The sequence below is a fragment of the Biomphalaria glabrata genome, chromosome 5 (genome assembly GCF_947242115.1).
Source record: "Biomphalaria glabrata chromosome 5, xgBioGlab47.1, whole genome shotgun sequence".
Taxonomy (NCBI): domain Eukaryota; kingdom Metazoa; phylum Mollusca; class Gastropoda; family Planorbidae; genus Biomphalaria; species Biomphalaria glabrata.
The window spans coordinates 11,860,337-11,883,922 of NC_074715.1; the positions used below are offsets into that span (position 1 = coordinate 11,860,337).

The 23,586-nt window shown below is 36.7% G+C and overlaps 1 protein-coding gene across 7 annotated transcripts in view; it reads left to right on the plus strand.

The window, feature by feature from the left end:
- Positions 1 to 23,586, plus strand: part of LOC106074152 (otoferlin-like) — a 181,065-nt gene that overhangs the window by 120,059 nt on the left and 37,420 nt on the right. For 4 of the 7 annotated variants that reach the window (XM_056030247.1, XM_056030252.1, XM_056030248.1 and 1 more), the window contains 8 exons: positions 593 to 613; positions 3,328 to 3,487; positions 4,196 to 4,365; positions 6,026 to 6,115; positions 7,964 to 8,098; positions 8,273 to 8,416; positions 11,222 to 11,349; positions 20,688 to 20,858. In XM_056030247.1, coding sequence (XP_055886222.1) covers positions 593 to 613; positions 3,328 to 3,487; positions 4,196 to 4,365; positions 6,026 to 6,115; positions 7,964 to 8,098; positions 8,273 to 8,416; positions 11,222 to 11,349; positions 20,688 to 20,858 — 1,019 coding nt within the window. The remainder of the gene's footprint in view (positions 1 to 592; positions 614 to 3,327; positions 3,488 to 4,195; positions 4,366 to 6,025; positions 6,116 to 7,963; positions 8,099 to 8,272; positions 8,417 to 11,221; positions 11,350 to 20,687; positions 20,859 to 23,586) is intronic. The other 3 variants (XM_056030249.1, XM_056030253.1, XM_056030250.1) reach the window with 3 other exon arrangements.

A 23,586-nucleotide genomic window follows, 5' to 3' on the forward strand; every position in this document is an offset into this window, starting at 1 on the left:
GAATGTTGATATATTTCTTTATTCTTCGTCGTAATTGTCATAAGAGTCGAGTCGAAGTCTCTTTGAACCCTAGGCCAATGGATGCTCCCTACCATTGGCCTGTCTCAACAGCTCTTCTGTCTGGGAAGAAAAAAAAGATGTATGTTTATTACATCTCTATTACCGATGGCTGGTATACCAAGTTGATCGAGTTAGAGGTGAGCCCGAAGGCCGAGCACTCTGGGCACTCTTCCCACATTCATTTTCTGTACCACATCAGGCGTGCGAGTTTCCATCGAGGAACTGTGTAAGGATAGTGATATGGTTGTTGGGGGCTCTCTCCCATCCCCACCAGTGCTATTTACTCGTTACTTGGGCTCCCCAACGACCGTTTCCTTCTGTGAGTGCCCACCGCTGAGAAACATTGCCCGTGTTTTACTATAAATAAAAAAGAATCAAATCTTCATAGGTTTAGTAGAAATGAATATAAAATTGTTAGAATCAAAGAGACATTTAAAAAAAAAATTACAAATTTAGCAACAAAAAAAAAAGACAACAACAAACAAACAAAATACATGAAGAAGTCAACCAATAAACTATTTATTTGATGCAGGAAGGGGCAGATAAATCAGAGGTAAACGTTTTATTTATTGATTTGTCTCCATTTTTTTTCTTTCAACAATTTTCTACAGCATGCTAGACAGACATTTTAATTCAGAGATTTTCTTCAATGTACATTTTTTATGCTTCAGCGAAAACATTTGCTTCTTTGTCTTTCTCACTGCAATGACAAGCAAACAACAAAATCTTAAGTTACAAAGAACTCACCACTCTAGTATGTAACAGAATTGGATTATTCTTCTTTTAGAAATAAAGCGATAAAACACAGAGATACTTCACAAAAGTACAAATCTATACATTTTTCTACCTACTTATTCCATATTCATAATTGCACAGTTTATATGGAGTATACACTTTTACATAACAGCCCCATAATGCATAATATGTAATTGAATGTTAGGTGTTAGATAGAAATCCACACCGTTTGATTAATCTAGATGAGATTTGACATAACTGCTCTTTAGATAATTGTATATAAAGTAGAATAAAAAGTAGAAAGTAGAATATAATGACTATGTATGTGTGTATGTATGTCCGCATAAAAATCAAAACCGTTTGATCAATCTTGATAAAACTTGGCATAAATGTTCTTTAGATCATGGCGTAGACCGTAGTGTGTGCTTAATGTCCCATCCACAATCGGCAGGCCCTAAAATATTTTTTTACAAAATATCTAAATGTATCTTTAGTAAACAAAAAAAAAACTTTTTTTTAACAAATCGGATAAATACGTTTTCATAGTATTTTTTTTGTATTTAATAAAATGTCGGCCAAATGGGTAAACCCCATTTTCACACTGTTTTATCCAAATCTAATCCAGTACATCAGTAATACCCAAACTAAAGCCCGCAGTTGGCGGGTCATATCCGGCAAGTGTTAAATAATTCTCCCACTACCAAAACAACCTTAGAATCGAAAAATAAATTCCTAGCTCAATAGAAGAAAGAGACTTTACATGAATTGAGCCATTGAGCCATCTAGCCCACTCATAAATAGCACTGCCATCCTAAATCTCTGTATAAAAAAAAAATACGATAAACATGCATATATAAAAATAATTAGTTATTTCCCTTCGACAAAAGAAAAACTGTTACTTTTATTTATCCCCTTTTTATTGTGACCATGCTTCAATTAGTCCTAGATCTACCAGTTTATCATTAGATCTACCAGTTTAGTCCTAGATCTACCAGTTTAGTCCTAGATCTACCAGTTTATCATTAGATCTACCAGTTTAGTCCTAGATCTACCAATTTAGTCCTAGATCTACCAGTTTAGTCCTAGATCTACCAGTTTAGTCCTAGATCTACCAGTTTATCCTTAGATCTACCCGTTTAGTCCTAGATCTACCAGTTTATCCTTAGATCTACCAGTTTATCCTTAGATCTACCAGTTTAGTCCTAGATCTACCAGTTTATCCTTAGATCTACCCGTTTAGTCCTAGATCTACCAGTTTAGTCATAGATCTACCAGTTTAGTCCTAGATCTACCAGTTTATCCTTAGATCTACCAGTTTAGTCCTAGATCTACCAGTTTATCCTTAGATCTACCAGTTTATCCTTAGATCTACCAGTTTATCCTTAGATCTACCAGTTTAGTCCTAGATCTACCAATTTAGTCCTAGATCTAGCAGTTTATCCTTAGATCTACCAGTTTATCCTTAGATCTACCAGTTTAGTCCTAGATCTACCAGTTTAGTCCTAGATCTACCAGTTTAGTCCTAGATCTATCAGTTTAGTCCTAGATCTACCAGTTTAGTCCTAGATCTACCAGTTTATCCTTAGATCTACCAGTTTAGTCCTAGATCTACCAGTTTAGTCCTAGATCTACCAGTTTAGTCCTAGATCTATCAGTTTAGTCCTAGATCTACCAGTTTAGTCCTAGATCTACCAGTTTGCTATCAAGACTATATCCGAATTTGCTACCTAATGGACGAGATGGATATGACAACATTGAAACCTGTCACGTAGTCGAACTTTTGAAGAGTTTTTTTTTAAAACGAAGTTCGTGATATTAAATGAAAAAATTATGCATATATAAATGTATTATCACCTGAATTGGACTGATCAGTAACCTCATTTTTTACTCTACCACCCCCCCCCACCCACTTTTCTACTATAACTGTAAAAAACATTTATACAATGGAAAACACTTTTTTTTCACTGTTATATTTTTTTTTTTTTTTTTTTTTTTACTTTCTTTGGTCACGATTATTTTTTGTATTGTTTCAAATTCTTATTTTTTTTGTTAGCTATAAATCTTATTCACAATAGATACATTTACGTGTAATCTTATCCTTTTAAATTTTGTAAGAACCATTTTTAATCAAATCAAGAGAATGTTGGTATTTAAAAAGTCCATTTTGTTTCACCGAAGAAACAGAATGCCATTAAATTTACTATGATATTTCAAAATCTTTAATTTTTTGGGTTTATGTTAATATAAATTTCTCTAGCATGTTTTTTTTTTTAATTGCTAATTTTTTTTTAAATCCTTCAACATATCTGATTGTAGACATTTTAAAAACGTAACACTTTTTTTTTTAATTGCACAGTGATTTTTTTTAATACGTACAAACATTATACTATAGTTAATTTAGTTAATTTTTCAATTTTAATAGAAACCTCAAACAGATATTGCCGTCTTCTTATTAAAAGCATTGGGGGCATGAGGGGGACTATTTTGGTAAACATTATGCATAAACTTCTTAACCAAAATTTAACTCTCTAGGAACATGGCCACAGCAACGATGTTTTCAACGTGGAGCTTCTGGAAGCAGAGAGTAAGGTTGCAGACTTGGGTAATAACAAAGATGATGCTTTTAAGAAGTCAGCCAACGGGAGTTATGGAACTTTAGGAGGAGGTCTTCCTAACGATACAGAAGGGGAAGGTAATATACATTTTTTACTGTCAAATATCTTAATTTTTATCATTTATAAATCTTTTGTAATGTACCGGCACTTTGTAATAAACGTGCTAGTTTTGTTGGCTATAATAGTTTCAGTCTTACAGTATTAGTCTATCAAGCTTGTCTTTTTACAAAGCTTATATCAACTTTGTCTGTCTGAATGGTAAAAGTTTTCTCTACGTTATTTCTCCCACACCCAAATTTTGCAACTGACAACACAAGAATCTATAAAATAAGAATTAAACCAATTAGTTAATTAACTATTGTTTGGCATCTTCAACAAGGAAAAGAAATTGTACTTGACAGATTTGGTGGTATATGTTGAATTAGTCTCCTTGAGGACTCTTGAGTTCTGAGTGACAATTTTTTTATGCATTTAAAAAACGATCGTGTAATCCTTCACCGAGATACCCCCATCTCCCCCCCCCCCACCACACACACCTTTTTCACAACTAGTCCAGACAAGTGATAGGATCATAGCGCATTGAGAAAGCTGAAAGCTAAACAAAAACAATTCTTAATAAATAATATTTCGAATCGCACATATTTATTATGTCTAGGTTAATCATATGTATAATTACAAAACTGATCCAAATTTAATGATAAAATTACATTTAATATTAGTTTGTTTGTTTGTTGGTGTTTTTGTAAGTATTTTATATGTTTTTTCTTTGTTCTTTTTCTTGAAAGAAGTTGAAATCAAACAAGCGAAGCGCTTTGACAAAGATGTGAAACGCAGAGAAGAGAAAGAAAAGAGACAATCCAGACCCCAACAAAGAGAAGGCACCTTGGCCAAACAGTTGTCCCCCAAGGCCCAACGAAAGTTGGACAAACTGCTGAGCAATACCTCACAACTAAAGGTGAGCGAGACAGGAGTTTTTTAAAACCTAGATCTATGTAATAGTGTTGGCGTGTGTTTGTAGGCCTATATTACGTGTTTCTTAATTTTATTTCATTTTTAGTTTTTTTTTTATTTATTATGTGTGGTTTTTTTTAAACCATTCAATATTTTTAAAATGTATTTGTTAGTTGAGCATGCATGACTTTACGTGTTTACTAGACATTTAGATAGATCTCTTTATTAGTATTAGAGTTTGGTAGTTTAGTATACATTTTATGTATAGATATAGTTCAGAATACAAAATTGTGGTGTATCATGGGGCCCCATCACATTGGTTTTCTTCGTACCATTTGTCAGGGTTGTGTTAAAGCCTTAGTTCGTTTGCCCGGGCCCCTGAACATTCAACAGGCACCTTCGTGCTTATAATAAATCATTAACAATGTAACTGTTTAATGACATGAATATAAGTAATAATGACAACTGATGGAGTAATGACATTGAGTCTAAAATATTCTAATATTGTGGTTATAGTAATTAAACAATAATTCTGCACCCTGCTATCACACAACTCAACACAATAGCACGTTCAACACTGGCATACTGTCGATAACAAACTCCAATGTAAATCTTGATAATCCCAAAACTAACTCCCTGTAGAGACATAAGAAAAGACAAATTGAAAGGTCTAGTCTAATACGCTAGGGCAGCGAAACAACTGCGAAATGCAGTAATGCCTTAAATACTCACCCTAAACAGGGGGACACAAGCGAAAGAAGTGTTCCACCAGCATACTAACAAAAACCCTCTATAAGCTTAAAAGCAAGGTATCAAAGAAGGTGCGTTCAATAATTGTGCACATAACAAACATTGGTGCTAGAATACCATAACCTACGCACCGACACTATTAGTTAGCCCACACTCTTTGCAGGCATATCTATAATTACCTTAATTTGCTACTATCAGACATAAGTTACCACTAACAGACATAAGTCACCACTATCAGACATAAGTCACCACTATCAGATATAAGTCACAACTATCAGACATAAGTCACCACTATCATTTATAAGTCACCACTATCAGACATAAGTCACCACTATCAGATATAAGTCACCACTATCATTTATAAGTCACCACTATCAGACATATGTCACCACTATCGAGCATAAGTCGTAGCTATCGGATATAGGATACCGCTATCGGACATAAGTCACCGCAATTGGATATGAGTCAACACTAACGGATATATGTCACCACTATCAGACATAATTGTACAAAGACGCGCTTTCATGTCGTTACAATGTAGTGGCTGAGCGTTAGAGCGCATTGTTTCCAACAAGAAGGTCTCAAGTTCGAATTCTAATAAGACTTTGATTTTACACTAGTCCACCCAACTTAAATAGGTACCCTATACTAGATGAGGAAAGTAAAAGCATTTGGTTGGTGTACTGGCCACATGACATTCTCGTTAACCGTCGGACATTAAAAAAAGCATAGCTCTTAACATCTTGAGTCCCATGGATCGCAAGATCAGTAATGAACGATATTATTCTTGTGAAATTTACCATTTCTGGCCCCACTATGGAAATCCACGTTTTATAAAAACAAATTTAGAAATGCCTTAGAAAAAAACAACAACTGCGGTTCATATTCACATCCTCAGCTTTCTGACATTTCAGCGCTCAGATTTCATGAGAAGGTTTCAATTTAATAAACAATCCAAGGATGATAACTCTGAAGAAAATATAGGAGTTATTTCTCTCATTCGGGTAACAGAACATTCAACACTATGAATAATTTTTCTAAAACTTTTTTTTTTCATTATTATAATTCCTATTATTTTTACTTTTGTTCTCTATTTATCATCAATATTTACAGCCAGCAATTAACCAATTGGCTATAGCTTTAGCTATTTACTGCTTGCATTTGAAAGACATTATCCTTCTCGTTCAACAGAAGACTTCCAAAGATTCTTTATTTAATTTACATTTCATTTTTAACTCACTATTTTAAAAATAAATTCTGTACTATAAGCTCAAATTTTTACTTTTTTAGTAATTTTCATTTCATTTTTATCTTTTATTAATTTATTTTGTTAATTTCAACTTTTACAGGATTTTTTTTTCCTTTTTTTTGTTTTTGTTTGTTTTATGGGTTAAGTTTTAATTCTAAAATTGTTTTTTTTTTCCTTCTCAAGCATGAAACATAATTATTATCATTTTTTTTTTAATTTGTCTTAAAACATTATTAAGTACTGTAAATTTTTATTGTGCCTATATTGCTATAAATAGCAACTTATAATCTAATCGATCAGTAATAGTAGAAAAGCTTATATTTAAAGATTCCTAAAGATTCCATTACTTAAGGATCATTAATTCTTTAGGGGCTAGTTTGTTCAGGCTTTGTTTTTTTGCAGTATAAATCTAGAAAGAATCAGATAGTGTTGAAAGCAATGAAATAACATTGTTCAATTGGGCGAAAAAATAAAATAAATTATCACTTTGTAATGCCTATTATAAGCTATCCCGACAAGACCAACGTCTAATCTTTCGACTCAGGACCGGACACAACAGAATGAGGCAACACATGTACCGGAAGCTCAAAATTGAAACCAGTGAAATCTGCCCATGTGGAGTGTCACCAGAGAATGCTGACCATTTTCTACAAAACTACTCTCTTTACCAAGAGGCCCGTCCAAGACACTGGCCCCAAAACACCCCAACAGAAAGAAAACTATATAGAGAGCTCCATGATTTGGAAACCACTGCGCAGTTCATCTCATGTATTGGTCTAGTCATCTGAACGCTCCAATATAACAATGAGAACAAAGAAGAAAGATCACTTTATAGGCTGCACTATTTGCTATTATTTTTTTTTATTATTATTTTTTTTTTGGCTTGGGTGCAAAGGAAGAATAGTCTTTGCGCTAATAATAATTTTTTGCAGTTTTTATTTTCATTTCATTTATTTATTTTTTGGCTATGTTGCTTTGATCATGATGTCGCCTTATAGCAACTCGAAATAAGACTATTGGAAATACAATGTAATAGTAATTCATTTGAAATTAGAACATTGTAGCCTGCAGCAAATGAAAAGCATAACTAGTTAACATTGATGATTGTTCATCTCTACAAAACGGAAGGGAAAAAGTGTTATAATATAATATAATATAATATAATATAATATAATATAACAACAGCTCCTTATTGTATCTCATATCTTCTTTTGTAGATTTCATTTTGATAAAATCTTTCATATCTATATCTATATATATTTAACTAGATCTATTTGAGCTTAACCTTTTTTCCCTCTTAGGTGTTTAACGTAAGCTATATTCACATAACCTTAATGTCAAAAGTCTTTAGTGATGCCGCAATGAACCCCAATAAGGTTACGCTCAACTTTGAATCTCTTTTTTTTTCCTTATGTCCGATTAGCAATTTATCACAAAATAGATATACTATAAATTACTTATCAGAATATCAGGTATAGGGTTAAAGGTTAGAGATTAAGGACTAGGGGTCGGGGTCACATCTGCCCATTATAAAATGTTAACGAATGAAATAAACGACTAATAAATGCTATAACCAACTATTGTTTTGTTCTGTTGTTCAAAGGTGTATCCCACCGAGCTGGAGAGTCAGACCCAGTTTGAAGGCTTCAGGGATTGGCTGCATACCTTTGAACTCTACCGAGGCAAGAACATGGGAAACGATGAACCGGATGAGAACAGAGTCGTCGGGAAGTTCAAGGTCACTTCTGCTTTTCCAAATTGTAACCTTTAGATCGGATAACATACTTTAAAAAAAAAACTACTAGCAATCCATTATTCTAACTATAACTGGTTCATACTTTCTACTCGTACTGAAGATTGTAATCTTCGGATATTTATTTATTTATAATCTTATAGATGTCTATATCCTCAGGGTTCCATGAAGATCTACAAAATACCTCTGCCACCGGACATTGAGGACTGCACCATCACAGGGGGTGATCCAGCTTATGGCTTGTTCCAAGGTCTGCCGAGCAATGAGCCGGTCAAAGTACTTGTCCGTGTCTACATAGTCAAGGTCAGTTGAGTGGACGACTTTGTAGGGATTTTTGTTGTTTAACTTTTATCCCCTATGACCTATAACCAATGATCTATGTATGTATGTATGTATCTGTCTATCTATCTAGCTATCTATCTATCTATGTAATATGTACACACACATCACTATTGCATTTCAATATTTTAACAACAGATCAACTGAAGATCATTATTACATTAAACAAAAATACAAATTTCTCTTCAAATTAAAAACAAAAATATAAAAAAAAAAAAAAATCCCAAGGGAGATAATTGATGTCACACTTTCAAAATGTTGTGATTATCTACCTTTGTTGGTTATGCAAATACTTTGTTTTGATGATGTTAAATTATATTAAATATATAGAGAGAGAGCTCCTCCTTCGTGATCGAAGATGAGCACATTTCTCATTTCCTATGGACTTGAAGGTAAATGTAAAGTCCAATCTTCGCTTTAAAAAGCCTGCCGCATACGTGGCATGGGTGGGCTTGGTCAGTCGCAGATAACCTTGCTTCTTCTCTCAAGCTTTCACCCTGGCCACTCTTCTTGCCTCATATCTTGAGACTCCGAGACTCACAGCTTCACGCCATGAGGAGCGATCGAGAGCTAGTGCTTCACAGCCGTGAATGTCGATATCGCATTCCTTGAAGGTAAATGGCTGCCTGGTCGTGCGGTTTGCACGCTGGACTGTCGTTCAGATTTATCGATGGTCCCGGGTTCAAACCCTGCCCGCTCCCATCCCCCGTCGTCCTGCGGGAGGTTTGGACTAGGAAGTAATTGTCTTCAACTCTGAAGGAACATCCGAAACATGTAAAACAAACAAACAAGGAGCTCTTTGAGAGTGTTTTGTAGCGCTTGTATTAACCTCCCTGGGAGCGCTTTCCAGCACACAACTCCCCGTACAGAAGTTGTTTGGGAAGGCGTTTGTCTAGCATGCGGACTACATGTCCCGCACATCGAAGTTGAGACCTTTTTACTGTCGCATTGATACTGTGCATGTTGGACAGCTTTAAGATTTCTGTGTCTGGTATGTGGTCGGACCAACGCACCTTATGGATACTCCTTAGACAGCATAGATGGAAGGAGTTCAGCTTTTTTGATGTGCCGGGAGTATAGGGTCCAGGACTCTGATGCATATAGGTGTGACGGGAGAACTACAGCACTGTAGACTTTCAGTTTTGTGGAGATGCTGAGTCCTCTCCGTTGCCCTACTTGTCCTTGAAGTCTGCCAAAAGCAGCACTGGCACGAGCAACACGGAAGTCAACCTCATCATCTAGGTTGGAGTTTGCTGATATAGTGCTTCCCAGATTGACAAACTTTTTTACTTTAACTAATTTCTGGCCATCTATGAGAATGTCTGGTTCTGTGACAGATTTATTTGGGGGAGATTGGTGCAGCACTTCAGTTGTTGTTTTTTTACATTTATGGTAAGGCCAAAATTTTTCCAGGCGTTAGCGAAGAGGGACAGGCTCTTTTGAAGGTCTTCTTCATTTGAGGCATTTAGGGCACAGTCATCTGCGGATAGCAGGTCTCTGATGCAGTCGTAGTTTACTTTAGTCCTTGCCTTGTCACAACCAAGAGACAAATGCCTGGTTGTGTGGTATGTGCTCTGGACTAACGTCTTGGTGGCCTCGGTATGAAACCCTGGCCGCCGCCACCCTCCGCCTTCCAACAAGAGGTTTGTGCTAGGATGTAATAATCTTCAATTCGAAACGAACATTTGAAAAGTAAAACCTTAAAGAAGGCTGAATCCCTTTGTAGATGACACATTTCTACCGACGACATAGACAACATGGTCTACCATGGTTTACCGGGAAAAGGAACTTTGATGTTACAACAGGATCGCACTGCTTACTAGATGAACCATTGTCGCTCTGCAACTGAAGTCAACCAACAGCAACCTACTTACAAAAACCTACGTAGTGGGCAACCTGCCAAGAGCAACTTACTGTAGTGGGCAACCTACCAATAGCAACTTACTGTAGTGGGCAACCTACCAACAGCAACTTACTGTAGTGGGCGACCTACCAACAGCAACATACTGTAGTGGGCAACCTACCAAGAGCAACTTACTGTAGTGGGCAACCTACCAACAGCAACCTACTGTAGTGGGTAACCTACCAACAGCAACTTACTTTAATGGGCAATCTACCAACAGCAACTTACTTTAATGGGCAACCTACCAACAAAAACCTACTGTAGTAGGCAACCTACCAACAACAACCTACTGTAGTGGGCAACCTACAAACAACAACCTTGTGTAGTGGGCATCCTACCAACAAAAACCTACTGTAGTAGGCAACCTACAAACAACAACCTACTGTAGTGGGCAACCTACCAGCAACAACCTACTGTAGTAGGTAACCTGCCAGCAACAACCTAGTAGACCTTTTTTCTTAAAACAGCACACTTTTATCCAAGTTGGAATAGTGAATTTAGAAATATTATTCTTCTTATTTCAAAAGCATGCTCTGTAATTTTATAATTTTTGAAATGCCTAGTGGACATTTCTCAAGGGGAGATAATGCACGTGCCAAATCTTATGCTACATTATCTCCCTTAGTCCCAGGTCTTACAATTTTGTGTTTTCAAATTGCACTTTAAGATCTCTTTTCTTGTTTGTGTTTGGTCCAAGTCGATAATTAAAGATTTCACTCTAATTATCCTCCCAGGTGTGGAAACACCCGATGACACACACAAACTCTCTCTCTCTCACACACACAAACACACTCCTAGTGACTGTTAGCAACTGGCATCAATGGTATAATATAACTCATCGCCCGCCTTTTCTTCTTCTTGCCCAGGCCAACGACCTTCACCCTGCGGACATCAACGGCAAGGCGGATCCCTACCTGGTGATTAGGTTGGGCTCCAAGTCTCAGAATGACAAAGACAATTATATTTCCAAGCAGCTGAACCCAGTATTTGGCAAGTGAGTTCCAAAAGTAACTTCTTTTTTTTTAATTGGATATTAGTATATAATATGGCTGCAGACTTTCGGGATATAATTAGTAAAAAGTAAAGTATCTCTTTCAGACCTTGCAATCTATGGGGCAGATGATGTCATCTGTTTCTTTGGCCAACAGTTAAAAATTAGTGTCTCATGTGGCCAGTACAACGACCTACACCTTTACTTTCATCAACTAATGTCAGGTGCCCATTAGGAAACTCAGGGGGCAACCTAAAAATCCCGAACTCAAGATCCCAGTCTTCACCGAGATTCAAACCCAGAACCTCAGGTTCGAAAGCCAAATGCTTTTCTTCTCAGCCACCGTGCCTCCCAACTAAAGGGGAAAGGATTGTATAAAAATGTATAATAGGATTTCTATAATTCTTCTCTTAATGTTAGGACCTTCATTTTTTGTTAACTCCTTTACATTTTAATATTATTTTTTTTATAAAGCTTTAGTTGTGTCATTTGTGGCAAAATATGTTGGTCACTGCAGGGTCTGTGCTGAAATGTAAAATACGTCACTCTTCCTTATTCTTCGGACTCAAAGACATTCGCATAATTAATAAAATAGAACTAAATAATGAGCTTATTTCTTTTTGTTTTCAGCGTTTTAATATAATTTGGTTTAAATCTTTATTCTCTCTCTCTTTTTCTCTCTCTCTCTCAGACACACACACAAATACACGGACTCACGCACAGACCTCTTTCAATGTATTGATCCGTTTCCCCATTCAGATGTTGAAAATATAAATTTTAAAACCATTATCTGCTTTGAACAGACAGCCTGGATGCCTCTGTCTATTCCTCAGGCCTGTGTAATCTTATCTCCGGCTCTAATATCTGCCATTAGACTCGTCTGCTTAGGCATCGGATTTAAAAAATAAGTGCACATTTGCGATTCCGAACTGGCGATACCACATTAGCGATACGACATTAGTGATGCAGCATTAGCGATACCACATTAGTGATGCAATATTACCGATACCACATTAGCGATACCTTATTAATGATGTTACATTGGTAAAAGTAAGTTAGGCACCCCTTTCAGGCCTAACCATGTTTAGGGCTGATGATGTAAAAGATAATTTGTTTCTATGGCCGACGGTTAACGATGGTGTCATGTGGCCAGGACAACGACTAACCGGCTTTTTTTCTCCTTAACTAACTTGGGGTACCCATTAGAGTAATTGGACTTAGGGGCGATTCCGAACTGGTGATACCACATTAGCGATACCACATTAACGATACCACATTAGTGATACCACATTAACGATACCACATTAGCGATACCACATTAGCGATACCACATTAGTGCTACCACATTAGCGATACCACATTAGTGCTACCACATTAGCGATACCACATTAGCGACACCACATTAGTGCTACCACATTAGCGATACCACATTAGCGATATCACATTAGTGATACACAATAGCGATACCACATTAGCGATAACACATTAACGATACCACATTAGCGATACCACATTAGCGATACCACATAAACGATACCACATTAGCGATAGTGATTTTTTTTTTAAACGTTTACTTACACAGTGTTATTAGACCCGAAAAGGGGGAGGGGGGGGATAGACAATGATATTTATTGTGAAGGTATTTTTAGTGCTATTTCGAGAGTACTGAACATCACCATATTGCTTCTTGAAGCTCATTTCCCCCGTGGTTTCTTGTAAGGGGACGACACTCGTTAAGTGACTGTCCGAACATTTTTTTTTGTATGCAGAATTAAGTACGTCCGAAACCATTGGACGTCCATGGCGGTGTAAGTGACCAATTTATGACCAGTCGCCAAAGCTGGTTTTCTTTTTTTTTTCCGTCCCCGCTGTTCGGATGCTGTGGTCACCGGTCAGTGCTTTTATGGTTGGGCATGGTCATCGTAAACAACGGACCGTCCCTTTTAATTATCTCTACTTCTTGTGCGTGGACCGTTGTTAGCCGCTCTGTTGAGAGGAGGGGGGGGGCGTCATTGTTTGGACGCCGTCAGCCTTTATCGCCCCCTCCCCTAGCTCCTGTTCGGTGTACGGGTGGTCAGGAGTCAATGTGTGGACGATGTCACGGTTTGATTCGAGAAAAGTGACGGGTGGAATGGGGAGAAAGATGTTGGATGGGGGGGGGGGGGGCGATAAAACTCTGGGTATTTTCTTTTTTTTCTAAGTCTCTCTCTCTCTCTTTCTCTCTCTCTCTCTCCCTCTCTCGTTTTTATTGTTCCCGAAAGGGAAAAAGTTGCTTATAGTTTTATTTGATCTGTTTGTCCGTCCGTCCGTCTGTCATTTTAAGATCTCCAAAACTAAAAAAGATAGAAAAAATGTGATTTCATTTCAAATTAACATTCAAATTTGTTTTTCTAAAGCATTTTACATAGGTCTACATTTGTTCGCCAATGTTATCATAAAAAAAATGAATTCAGGTCAATTAGCTATTTTTAGCTCCTTGCATACTATTTTTTTATTCATGAATTCATGCATTCGCTTTACTTATAACATTATTATTTTCTTTCATTGTTTCTAATGTTAATGTTAATGTTTCAGTGACTATATCAGCAATACGCAAGTTAGGACCCGCGGGCAGCGGGTAATATCTGTCAAGTGTAATAATAAAAATAGCTATCAATATATATGCTGTGTCATGCGTGTGATCGGCCTAACGATGTATTCACATCGGCAACACTTTCGTAGGACTGTGGTTGTTCAAAAGTTTGTAGTTCATTGCTTGATGCTGAATGTTGAAACATTGCTCTCCACCTGCCTGGGGGAATCAGTACAGGGGCCACTTCTGAGTCTCCACACAAACTGTCTCTGTTTCTCTCTTAACTTCTTTTCATTCTTATTCATCCTAACCTTTTTTGGTTCTTTGAAAATTGTTCTATATTTTCCTGTAAATATCTCTTTTTGTTGTGACCATATAATTTAAAAAGTCTTTCTTTCTTTCTTTCTTTTCTTTCCTTTCTTTCTTTCTATCTATCCATTTATCTATCTATCTATTCATCTATCCACTTATCTATCTATCTATCTATTCATCTATCCCTTTATCTATCTATCTATCTATATTTCTATCTATCTATCTATCTAATTCTAATTCAGTATCTGTTATACTATTTCTCCCTCGCTCTTATCCCTAATTCTCTCTCTCGTACCCTCCTCGTTATCTCCCCTACTTTCTTACAGATGTGTTAACCGAGTGACGCCAAGAGGCCCCCTTCCTCCAATCCTTTATCTCTCCATCTATCAAACTCACAACTTCCAATTGGAAATTCCTGGTAGAGAAGAAAAAAAAAAGAACTTGCTTTTGTGACGGTCAATGATTTACTTCAGATAGTTGGGCAACCTGGACACGGAGGAAGTGTGCGTGTCTTTGTTGTGGGGGGGGGGAGAGGAGGGAGGGGAATATAAAGGTGAATATCAAATTCCTAAGTCCCTTTGTGTGTGTGTTATTGTGTGTGCGGTTGTGTGAGTGTATTTGAGGGCTGCTGTAAGAGTGTTTGTCTGGGTGTAGGCTGGAGAAAATGTGCGGTCTCGTCAGATTTCTAATTTTAAAAAAATTAGTATAATTACACCAGAAGTGTAAAAAAAAAAAACAACAAATAAAGTTATTAAATCTGAAAATAATTATGGAGTAAATAGACTAATTCAAGGGAAGCTACTCTTTGACACTTATTTTGCTTCGATTTTCAAAATGTGTTTTTGTTTTGTTTTTTCTTTTAATTTTTGTATTTAATTTCCTTCACAAATTACTTCATTTCCGTTAACGGTAATTTCTCAATTCGTTTTTATTTACATTTATTTATTCTATTATCAAAAAGTTGTCACTTCTGCCTCAAGTTGACTAAATCCTTAGATTTAAATTGTTTGTTACCTCCCTTTCTTTCGGGGGCAAAAATATTTTTTTGTTCTGTCACTATATTTTATGGGGATTTGAAAAAAGAGAAGAGGAGTGCACGAGCTCTCCACCAGACGACTTCTGCCTCAACCAGTCCTAACCTTGGAATCCCTCGTGAATTCTTGGCCAGTGACTAGCAATGACACTTCTTTTCAAAGGGAGCTAAGTCACATCGCCTTTTTTTTTTTTATTTTGTTTTTTTTTATTTCTACACTGAGATCTTCAACACATAACAAACGAACAAAGCTGCCTTTCACACACACTACGGTCCCCTAGACATGTGTGTGTGAGTGTGTGAGGGAGTGTGTGTAAGAAGGGTGTATAGTACTAGAGAGGGGGGTGGGGGTCGGGGCGTTAGGGTGGAAGATGATAAAATAAATGTTTAAAAAAAAACGTTTTGAATAGCGTGCCGCAAAGAGAAGAGTCCCGTCTATTGTTCCTCTTTTCACGGGGATGACCCCACCTCCCCCGCCCACTCTTCTCTCTCTCTTCCCTCTCTCTCTCTCTCTCTCTCTTTTGTTTATTTTACGGCTTCACGGCTACGCGCTCTCTGAGAAGAACGAGTTTTTCTAATCTCGCTGGCTGCGCCCCCCGAATCGATGGGGCTAGAAGCGAGGGTATCAGTTTCAGGTCCCTGGGCCTATCATCTTTCCCAGGACTCTGTACCGTCATCGGGGGGCGTTCTGGAAAAAAAGGAAGGAGGGGGGCGGGCAGCAGGAAGGGAAAGATTGGGATAGGAGACAGGTCGGCCGCGTCACGCATCGTCGCTCATCCCCCCCCCCTTTAAAATATTGCTGGCATCCCCTCCTATTAGTCCCCACCTCAGTAGTTGTCAAATTTAAACAGGGTGTAAAAAAAAAGGGGGGGGGGAGGTAGGGGGCATCATTTTGTCATTAAAAAAAAATCTATCCTGTTTAAACTTGCCAGTAAACTTGGTGGCCATAAAATGTACATTAAAAATACAAAATGTAACATAGTGTACCATCAAACATGTACATGAAATTTTAAAACAAAATTAAGCAGAGATAGAAAAGAAGTATAGACTAATTCCGAACTTCCTGCTAGAGAGAGAGAGAGAGGAGAGTTCAATAAAAGTAGATAGAGAAGATGAAATAGTTAAAGACAAAGACACTAGGAGAAAGAGTTTGATAGAAAGAATGAAAAAGAGCTAGATAAGAAGAGATACTTAATGACATAATAAAGTCAGACAGAGAGACCGAGAATAAAGAAGAACGCAAGAACCAAACTATAATTAACAAAAATAAAACCAAAACCTAATGAAATTCTCAGAAGGACACAAAGACAAAGGCACGATCGTCGACATATGACGCGACAGTTTTTGCGTACTAAGCTGATCCACCATCTTGTTGGTATTGTTTACATTAGTAACCTTGCGCTGATATAGTCACTAACATGTAAATCTACATCTAATAAGCTTGCGAAACATACTCATTACCTTTTTTTTGTTTTTTTGTTTATGCTAGGACAAACTTATACATGTGCTCCTTCTTCCCTAGTGCCATAAATGGGTTGCTTGATTCAGACTTGATCCAACTCACTAATTAACATTCAAGACTAGATTGAAACATAGGTACATATCAGACGTAACAATCATCTCTTTTTTCTTTTCAACTTGTTTAACTTTATGGGAAGATAAAACAAGGGAAGATAAACGAGAAATATTTATATATAGGAAGGATAAAGAAAATGGAATAATTTAATACACAGTAAAAGAAAGACATATAGTAATAAAGAAAAACAGTCATCGAGAGAAATAGAGAGCTCTTCAAGATAGAAAAAGCAATTGTATTGAATTTATCGAAAGTGAGAATTGGAGTTTTTTCGTCTTTTTTTACATGAAAACACAAATTTATTCAAATTTTCATTTCATGTGACCTTTTGCTTGCTTCATTCCTACAAAAAGTTACATAACACACACCCTCAAACACTCTCCATAACATTTTGCATGTAGAAAGATAAATTAGCTGTACATATAAATAATGAATAATAAAAATGCGAGTTGAGTTTAATAGACATGTACCACACATATATGCAACATTAACAAAAATGTGTAATTTTTTATTTTTTTTTATCAAACAATCCTTTTGTATAATAGGTTTTTAATAAATGTTTTTAAAAATACAATTCCAAAAGTTTCCAGTTGCTATTTGGTCGTGGTTAGACTCAGTTGATGGCGGTTCTATGCTCAGATATAGTTTTACTTTCATTTCAGTACATGGTCAATATTTGACACTTCGTGTTGTAGAGCGTCAAAAAAAATATTTTACAAACAAAAGAAAAGAAAAAAAAAGAAACCTCTAAAATGACACTTTATTATGAGAAGAAACTCTTATGGTGTGGTGTTTTTTTTTTGTTTGTTTTGTTTTTGTTTGTGTTATTGAAATGACGGCGTAAAAGTTTGATAAGGCCATCTCAAGTATAGCGGTTGTCACCTGTCATATGGTCAGCGCTTACTCATTATTGTGGATGTAAGGCGCTGGGGGAGGGGGGGGGAAGAGCAAAGGTGTTGAAAGAATATACTGTGAGGGGAGGGGTGGCGCTCTGTTGCTAGGTTTGAGTCACGTTGATGTTTTGGCTTTGTTTTTGTGTTATTTTTTCTCTTTCAGTTCAATATAAAAAAAAAAAACAGAAAATCGAAACAAAGAAAAAGTTCTTTAAAAAAATGTTTTTCTAATAGCGCTTATAATGTTTACACAAATTCGATGAAGTTGAAACTTTTAAAATTTAAACAAATTTCTTTGTTTGCAATACTTTATGTGTGTGTCTGGACGTGTGTGTGTCTGGATGTGTGTGTGTGTCTGGATGTGTGTGTGTGTGTCTGGATGTGTGTGTGTGTCTGGATGTAGCTATCTCTAACATTCTCTCACGTATCTCTGTAACTCTCACCAAGCAGAAGATTCAATGATCAGCAAATTTAAAAAAAAAAAAAGAAAAAGGCAGAGCCCCACAGGTGTATCAAATGAACTGGTGCTGTAATGTGACAATAATACTTTGATGGGTTTTTTTTTTTTGTTTCACCCCCCCCTCCCCTCACCACATAGCGACTCAGTTAAACAACTAACAGTAACGAACTTTAAAAAACATAGATCCTAGAAAGACACAAAGATAAAGGCACATTTCTCGTTCCATTTGCTAGGACAAATTTGTACAAATGCTCCTTCTTCCCTAGCGCTATTAGAGCATGGAATGGATTGCCTGAGCTAGCCAGGAAAACCAGTGACTGGGCAGAATTTAAGTCATTGGTTAATATGCATGACTAAAATGCATGTAATGCACGTAATCATTTTCATTTTTGAAGTAACGTCTGTATTATATAAGATAAGATAAGATATGTTCCTTTGTTATTGTCCCAAAAGTGTAGGTCTAGGGAAAGCTTCCCTCTGTCTTCCTGTCTGAACAAAACTTCTGTCTGGGAAAAATCCGAGGTCAACTTTTCATCCCTATTACCGATGGCTCGTATACCAAGACGTTTGGGTTAGAAGCGAGGCAATAGGAGGAGATGTTCTGAAGCCAAGTGCTTAACCACTCAGCCACCGCGACTCTTATCTATCTATCTATCTATCTATCTATCTATCTATCTATCTATCTATCTATCTATCTATCTATCTATCTATCTATCTATCTATCTATCTATCTATCTATCTATCCACATACACACATTTGAAATAAATGATATTTATTGAGTTCTCTACTCCTACTTTATGCTATGCTTATATAAGATAAGAAATGCAAATAAGATAAGATTGCATTTCTTATTACTAAGACTCGGTGATTTACAAAGGTACCTTTTCAGAGCTTGCGATCAATGTAAAACTCATTTGTTTCTATGTCTGTCGGTTAACAAGCGTGTCGTGTGGTCAGCACAACGACCAAAACGTCTTTAGTTCCCCAAATAATGTCAGGTACCCATTAGACGGACTAACGGGCGTCTAAAAATTCCAGAATAAAACCGGGATATGAACTCGAGACGGTTCGGTTAGGGAATCAAGGGTTTTAGCACTCGTCCACCACGATGACTCACAACATGTTACTTTAAATAGTTTGAGAGCACATCACATTGAGTCCTACTAATTAAACTTCTACCAACACATCAAGTACGATTTCTTTCTCTTGTTTAAGGTTTAAAAAAATTACCAATAGTTGATTAATTAATTTTTTTTTGTTTTATTTTTTTTTCAATTGATTCTTGTGAAATAATTATGCAAAATTTCAGCTTCATTCGAAATTGGGTGTGGAAGAAATAACGTGTACAAACTTTTTACCATACAGACAGACAAACAGAGTGGGTTGATATACTCTATGTAAAAATATCACAGAGCCTATCCAATATTTTAAAATTACTGACAAGCAGAAGTCTAGTCAGATTGTGTAAAGAAGACTGTTTGTTAGGGCGGAGAGTTGGGGGGGGGGGGGAGTGATACTTGAATTTACGGGGCCAGTCCAAGTTATAAAAAAGGAGGGGGTCGATGGCAAAATAAACAATATACAAGCCTGGAACCAAATCAACGATCGTAACCGGTGGGTAATGCTAAAAGACCCCTTCACCTTTTATCCAATCCGACGTGTTTTAAATTCTGGTCTTATATCATCTATGTTTTATTGAAAAGACGAATTCTTAAAGAGGGTCACATTCTAGATTTGCGTATTATGGTCCAAATATGACGACTAGAGTTTATAATCTATATCAATACGAAACGGCTGTGCATTATTCCAATGTTTGCACTAAACATTCAAAAGTTTTATTTGTTTCGTTCGTTTACGGATTAATATGAATTGATACGAAGTGAATAAATGCTGCGATACGAAAACGAGGTTATTTGCTTATGTTTGGTACACCTGGAAGTAGGTCACGTCAGCGGAAAGTCACTAGAATGAAAAAAAACAAACAAACAAACAAACGAGTTAAAACAGGAAATGATGGTCGGACATTTCTGCTAGCATTAAAAGGATAGGAGAAGGGGGGGGGGTCATTGTTTTACATGGTATGAAATTCCGGTTGTCTTGGCATTATCAGGATAGAAATTCCAGCCGTAACCGGAGCCAGTATTAAAAAAAAAAAAAAAAAGACAAACTGATGTATCCAGTCTTAGCTGAGAACAAAGAAATGTCCAAGGATAGACAATTTCTTGTGTTCTTCTGCTGGACGAGTTAATGCCCTTGCTAATGTTTTTCTAAAATGCAGAACAAAAAGAGTTACATTTCTCATTTTTAGTCTTACAATCGCCAACAACAGCGCCCCGGATCTGCTAGAGTTGCCGAATAATGGCTGTAACTTGTCAACTAAGACCGGGGCTTTGGCAGAGATGCCAGGCTGGTCAGTGCCGTCCGCGAATGAATATCCAGCTCAGAAATTGTGTTGTTAAGTTTTTCTTTGTGTTTTGTTTTTGATTTTGTTCAGGTGTTTTGAATTTGAAGCCACGTTTCCCATGGAGTCATTGTTGACTGTTCAAGTTTATGACTGGGATCTCATAGGAGTGGACGACTTGATAGGAGAGACGAAACTAGACTTGGAGAATCGATACTACAGCCGGCATCGCGCTTCCTGTGGACTGGCGCAGAAATATGAACTGTGAGTCAAGGACGTTCTATTTTTAGCACTCTTATGTATGTCATGTTGGAATTATGTTATGTTTTAACATTTTAGTGCTTTCTTTTACAAAAGAACTTTATAATTTTGTTTTAAAAATGTAGATATTTACATTTAATGTGCGATAAATGTGGAAGAAATATGAAATGTCTGTGACTGGCTGAAACTCTCTCTTTCTCTATATATCTCTTTCTCTGTTTCTATCACTGTCTCTCTTTCTCTCTTTCTCTCTCATCTAGGTAAGTGAGCATCTCTTTTCCATCACTATTACTCCCCTTCTTCCTCACTCACTTTTTACTTTTCAAGAACTCCCTCTCTCTCTCTCTCTCTTTGTCTCTCTCTTTGTCTCTCTCTGTTCCCCTTCCTGACTCTCTCACTCTCACACTCTCACTCTGTCTCTCTCACACTCTCACTCTGTCTCTCTCTCCCCTTTTCTCTCTCATTCTTTCCATTTCTTCGAGGTTCTCTCTCTCTCTTTTTCTCCTCTCCTCTTTTCTCCTCTCCTCTTTTCTCCTCTCCTCTTTCTCCTCTCCCATTTCTCCTCTCCCATTTCTCCTCTCCTCTTTCTCCTCTCCTCTTTTCTCCTCCCTCTTTTCTCCTCTCCTCTTACTTCTCTCCTCTTTCTCCTCTCCCATCTCTCCTCTCCCATTTCTCCTCTCCCATTTCTCCTCTCCCATTTCTCCTCTCCTCTTTCTCATATCCTCTTTCTCCTCTCCCATTTCTCCTCTCCCATTTCTCCTCTTTCTCCTCTCCTTTTTCTCCTCTTCCATTTCTCCTCTCCCCTTTCTCCTCTCCCATTTCTCCTCTCCCATTTCTCCTCTCCCATTTCTCCTCTTTCTCCTCTCCTTTTTCTCCTCTTCCATTTCTCCTCTCCCCTTTCTCCTCTCCCCTTTCTCCTATTCCCTTTCTCCTCTCCCATTTCTCCTCTCCCCATTTCTCCTCTCCCATTTCTCCTCTCCCCATTTCTCCTCTTCCATTTCTCCTCTCCCCTTTCTCCTCTCCCCTTTCTCCTCTTCCCTTTCTCCTCTCCTCTTTCTCCTCTCCTCTTTATCTCCTCATTTCTCTCTACCTGCAGCTCTGATCATCTTAATGATTTATTCCAAATGTCCGGACAAAGTAAAAACTTTCACGTTGTGTCCGGACAACTTTCAAACTGATGGATGGACTGATCCAATATACATTGCTGGAACATGATCTTCAGGATGTCACAGCTATAATTTATAAGAAGTTGATTTTTGTTAAAGAACTTGATCCTAAAAATTGATTCTTAAACTTAATATCTGAACCTTTTTTTTTTTCTATAAACTTCAAACTCAGTTTTTTAAAAGTTTTTGTGAATCATGCCAGAATCTAAAATTATAACATTATGGTTCGAGATTTGAATATGAATTTTTGTTGAAGTTCAATATTTAAATATTCGATTACGGTACTATCTCACTTTTGCATATTAGTGCACTGTACCTCAGGTCTATATAGGCCTATATTATATCTAGACTGGAAATCGGAAAAAAAAATTCTTATCCGCTATTGAGCACTTCACAGATCTATATATAGAGATTTTTATGTACGTAACTCTTTTTCTAGCTGTAAGGGAAGTCACCCCAATCAATCGTTTCTGTCTTAGAATAAGTAATGATCTTTAGTTTTCAAAGTTTAGAAATATTGCAATACCATTTTCTCGGATTTTAATTAGAATGGGCTATTAATCACAGAACTATATATTCACGCAAATATATGAAATAAAGCCATTTCCTGTTAGTTTCGAAATAATTCACTTCTGTTGCTTTTAATCATCTTATGTACAATTAAATAGATTGATTACCAAGATCTTTCTAGATTATGTCTTTAAAAATTGCAAAATAATAATTAGGAGTCGAGTGTGCTCTTATTTTCGATGTTCAATTACTAGATCTAGATCTAAACATTAAATTATATGTTACATAGGTTAGGGTTGAAAAAAAACTTAACTTATCTACTTTACAAAACAAACCCTTGTTTTTTTTTTTTTTTTTCTAATATTTTTTTTTTTTTTAGTTTTACAACATATCCATATCCAGTCTAGATAATATATATATATATAGGTCTGTGCACTGTACCTTCTGCAGTGTAGTTCTTCAGCTTAATATTATACGAATGTGAAGTTTGTTTTCGATACAAGAATTTTATATTGATTTTGATTATTTATGACTTTCGCAAAGTAATTACAATATTTTGTAAAAAGATGTTTTAATTATGAGATTATAAAAAAGGGGGTAGCCCATAAGAAATCAGCATAAGAAAACACATAATACTCACTCATATGAACACATAAACAAGTCAAAGTTCAATTAATGTCTTCATGATGTCAGCGAGCAGTTTTTATCATATAAATGCAGTGCTTCCAAAACTGTGTTCCGGGGAACCCTAGTGTTCCGCGAGGCCTGAATAGGTGTTCCACGATCTACTGGAATAATTAACTAGTAGGCCACCACGTGAGTTAATCTCTCTTTAAAAAAAATAAGCAAAGTGTTCACTGATATAGTGTATTCCTCAAGGGGATGGGTTTCATATGTGTGTAAACTTTTGTGTAAGTGTGACATATTCTTTTTCCCCGATGTCCAGTCCCTGTGGACACCCTATTTGACCAGGACTTTCTGCACACGCCACACACCGGCGACGTCTGCCAAATTTCAGTCATCAAAACTCTATTCTCTAAGCTAAGACTAAAATT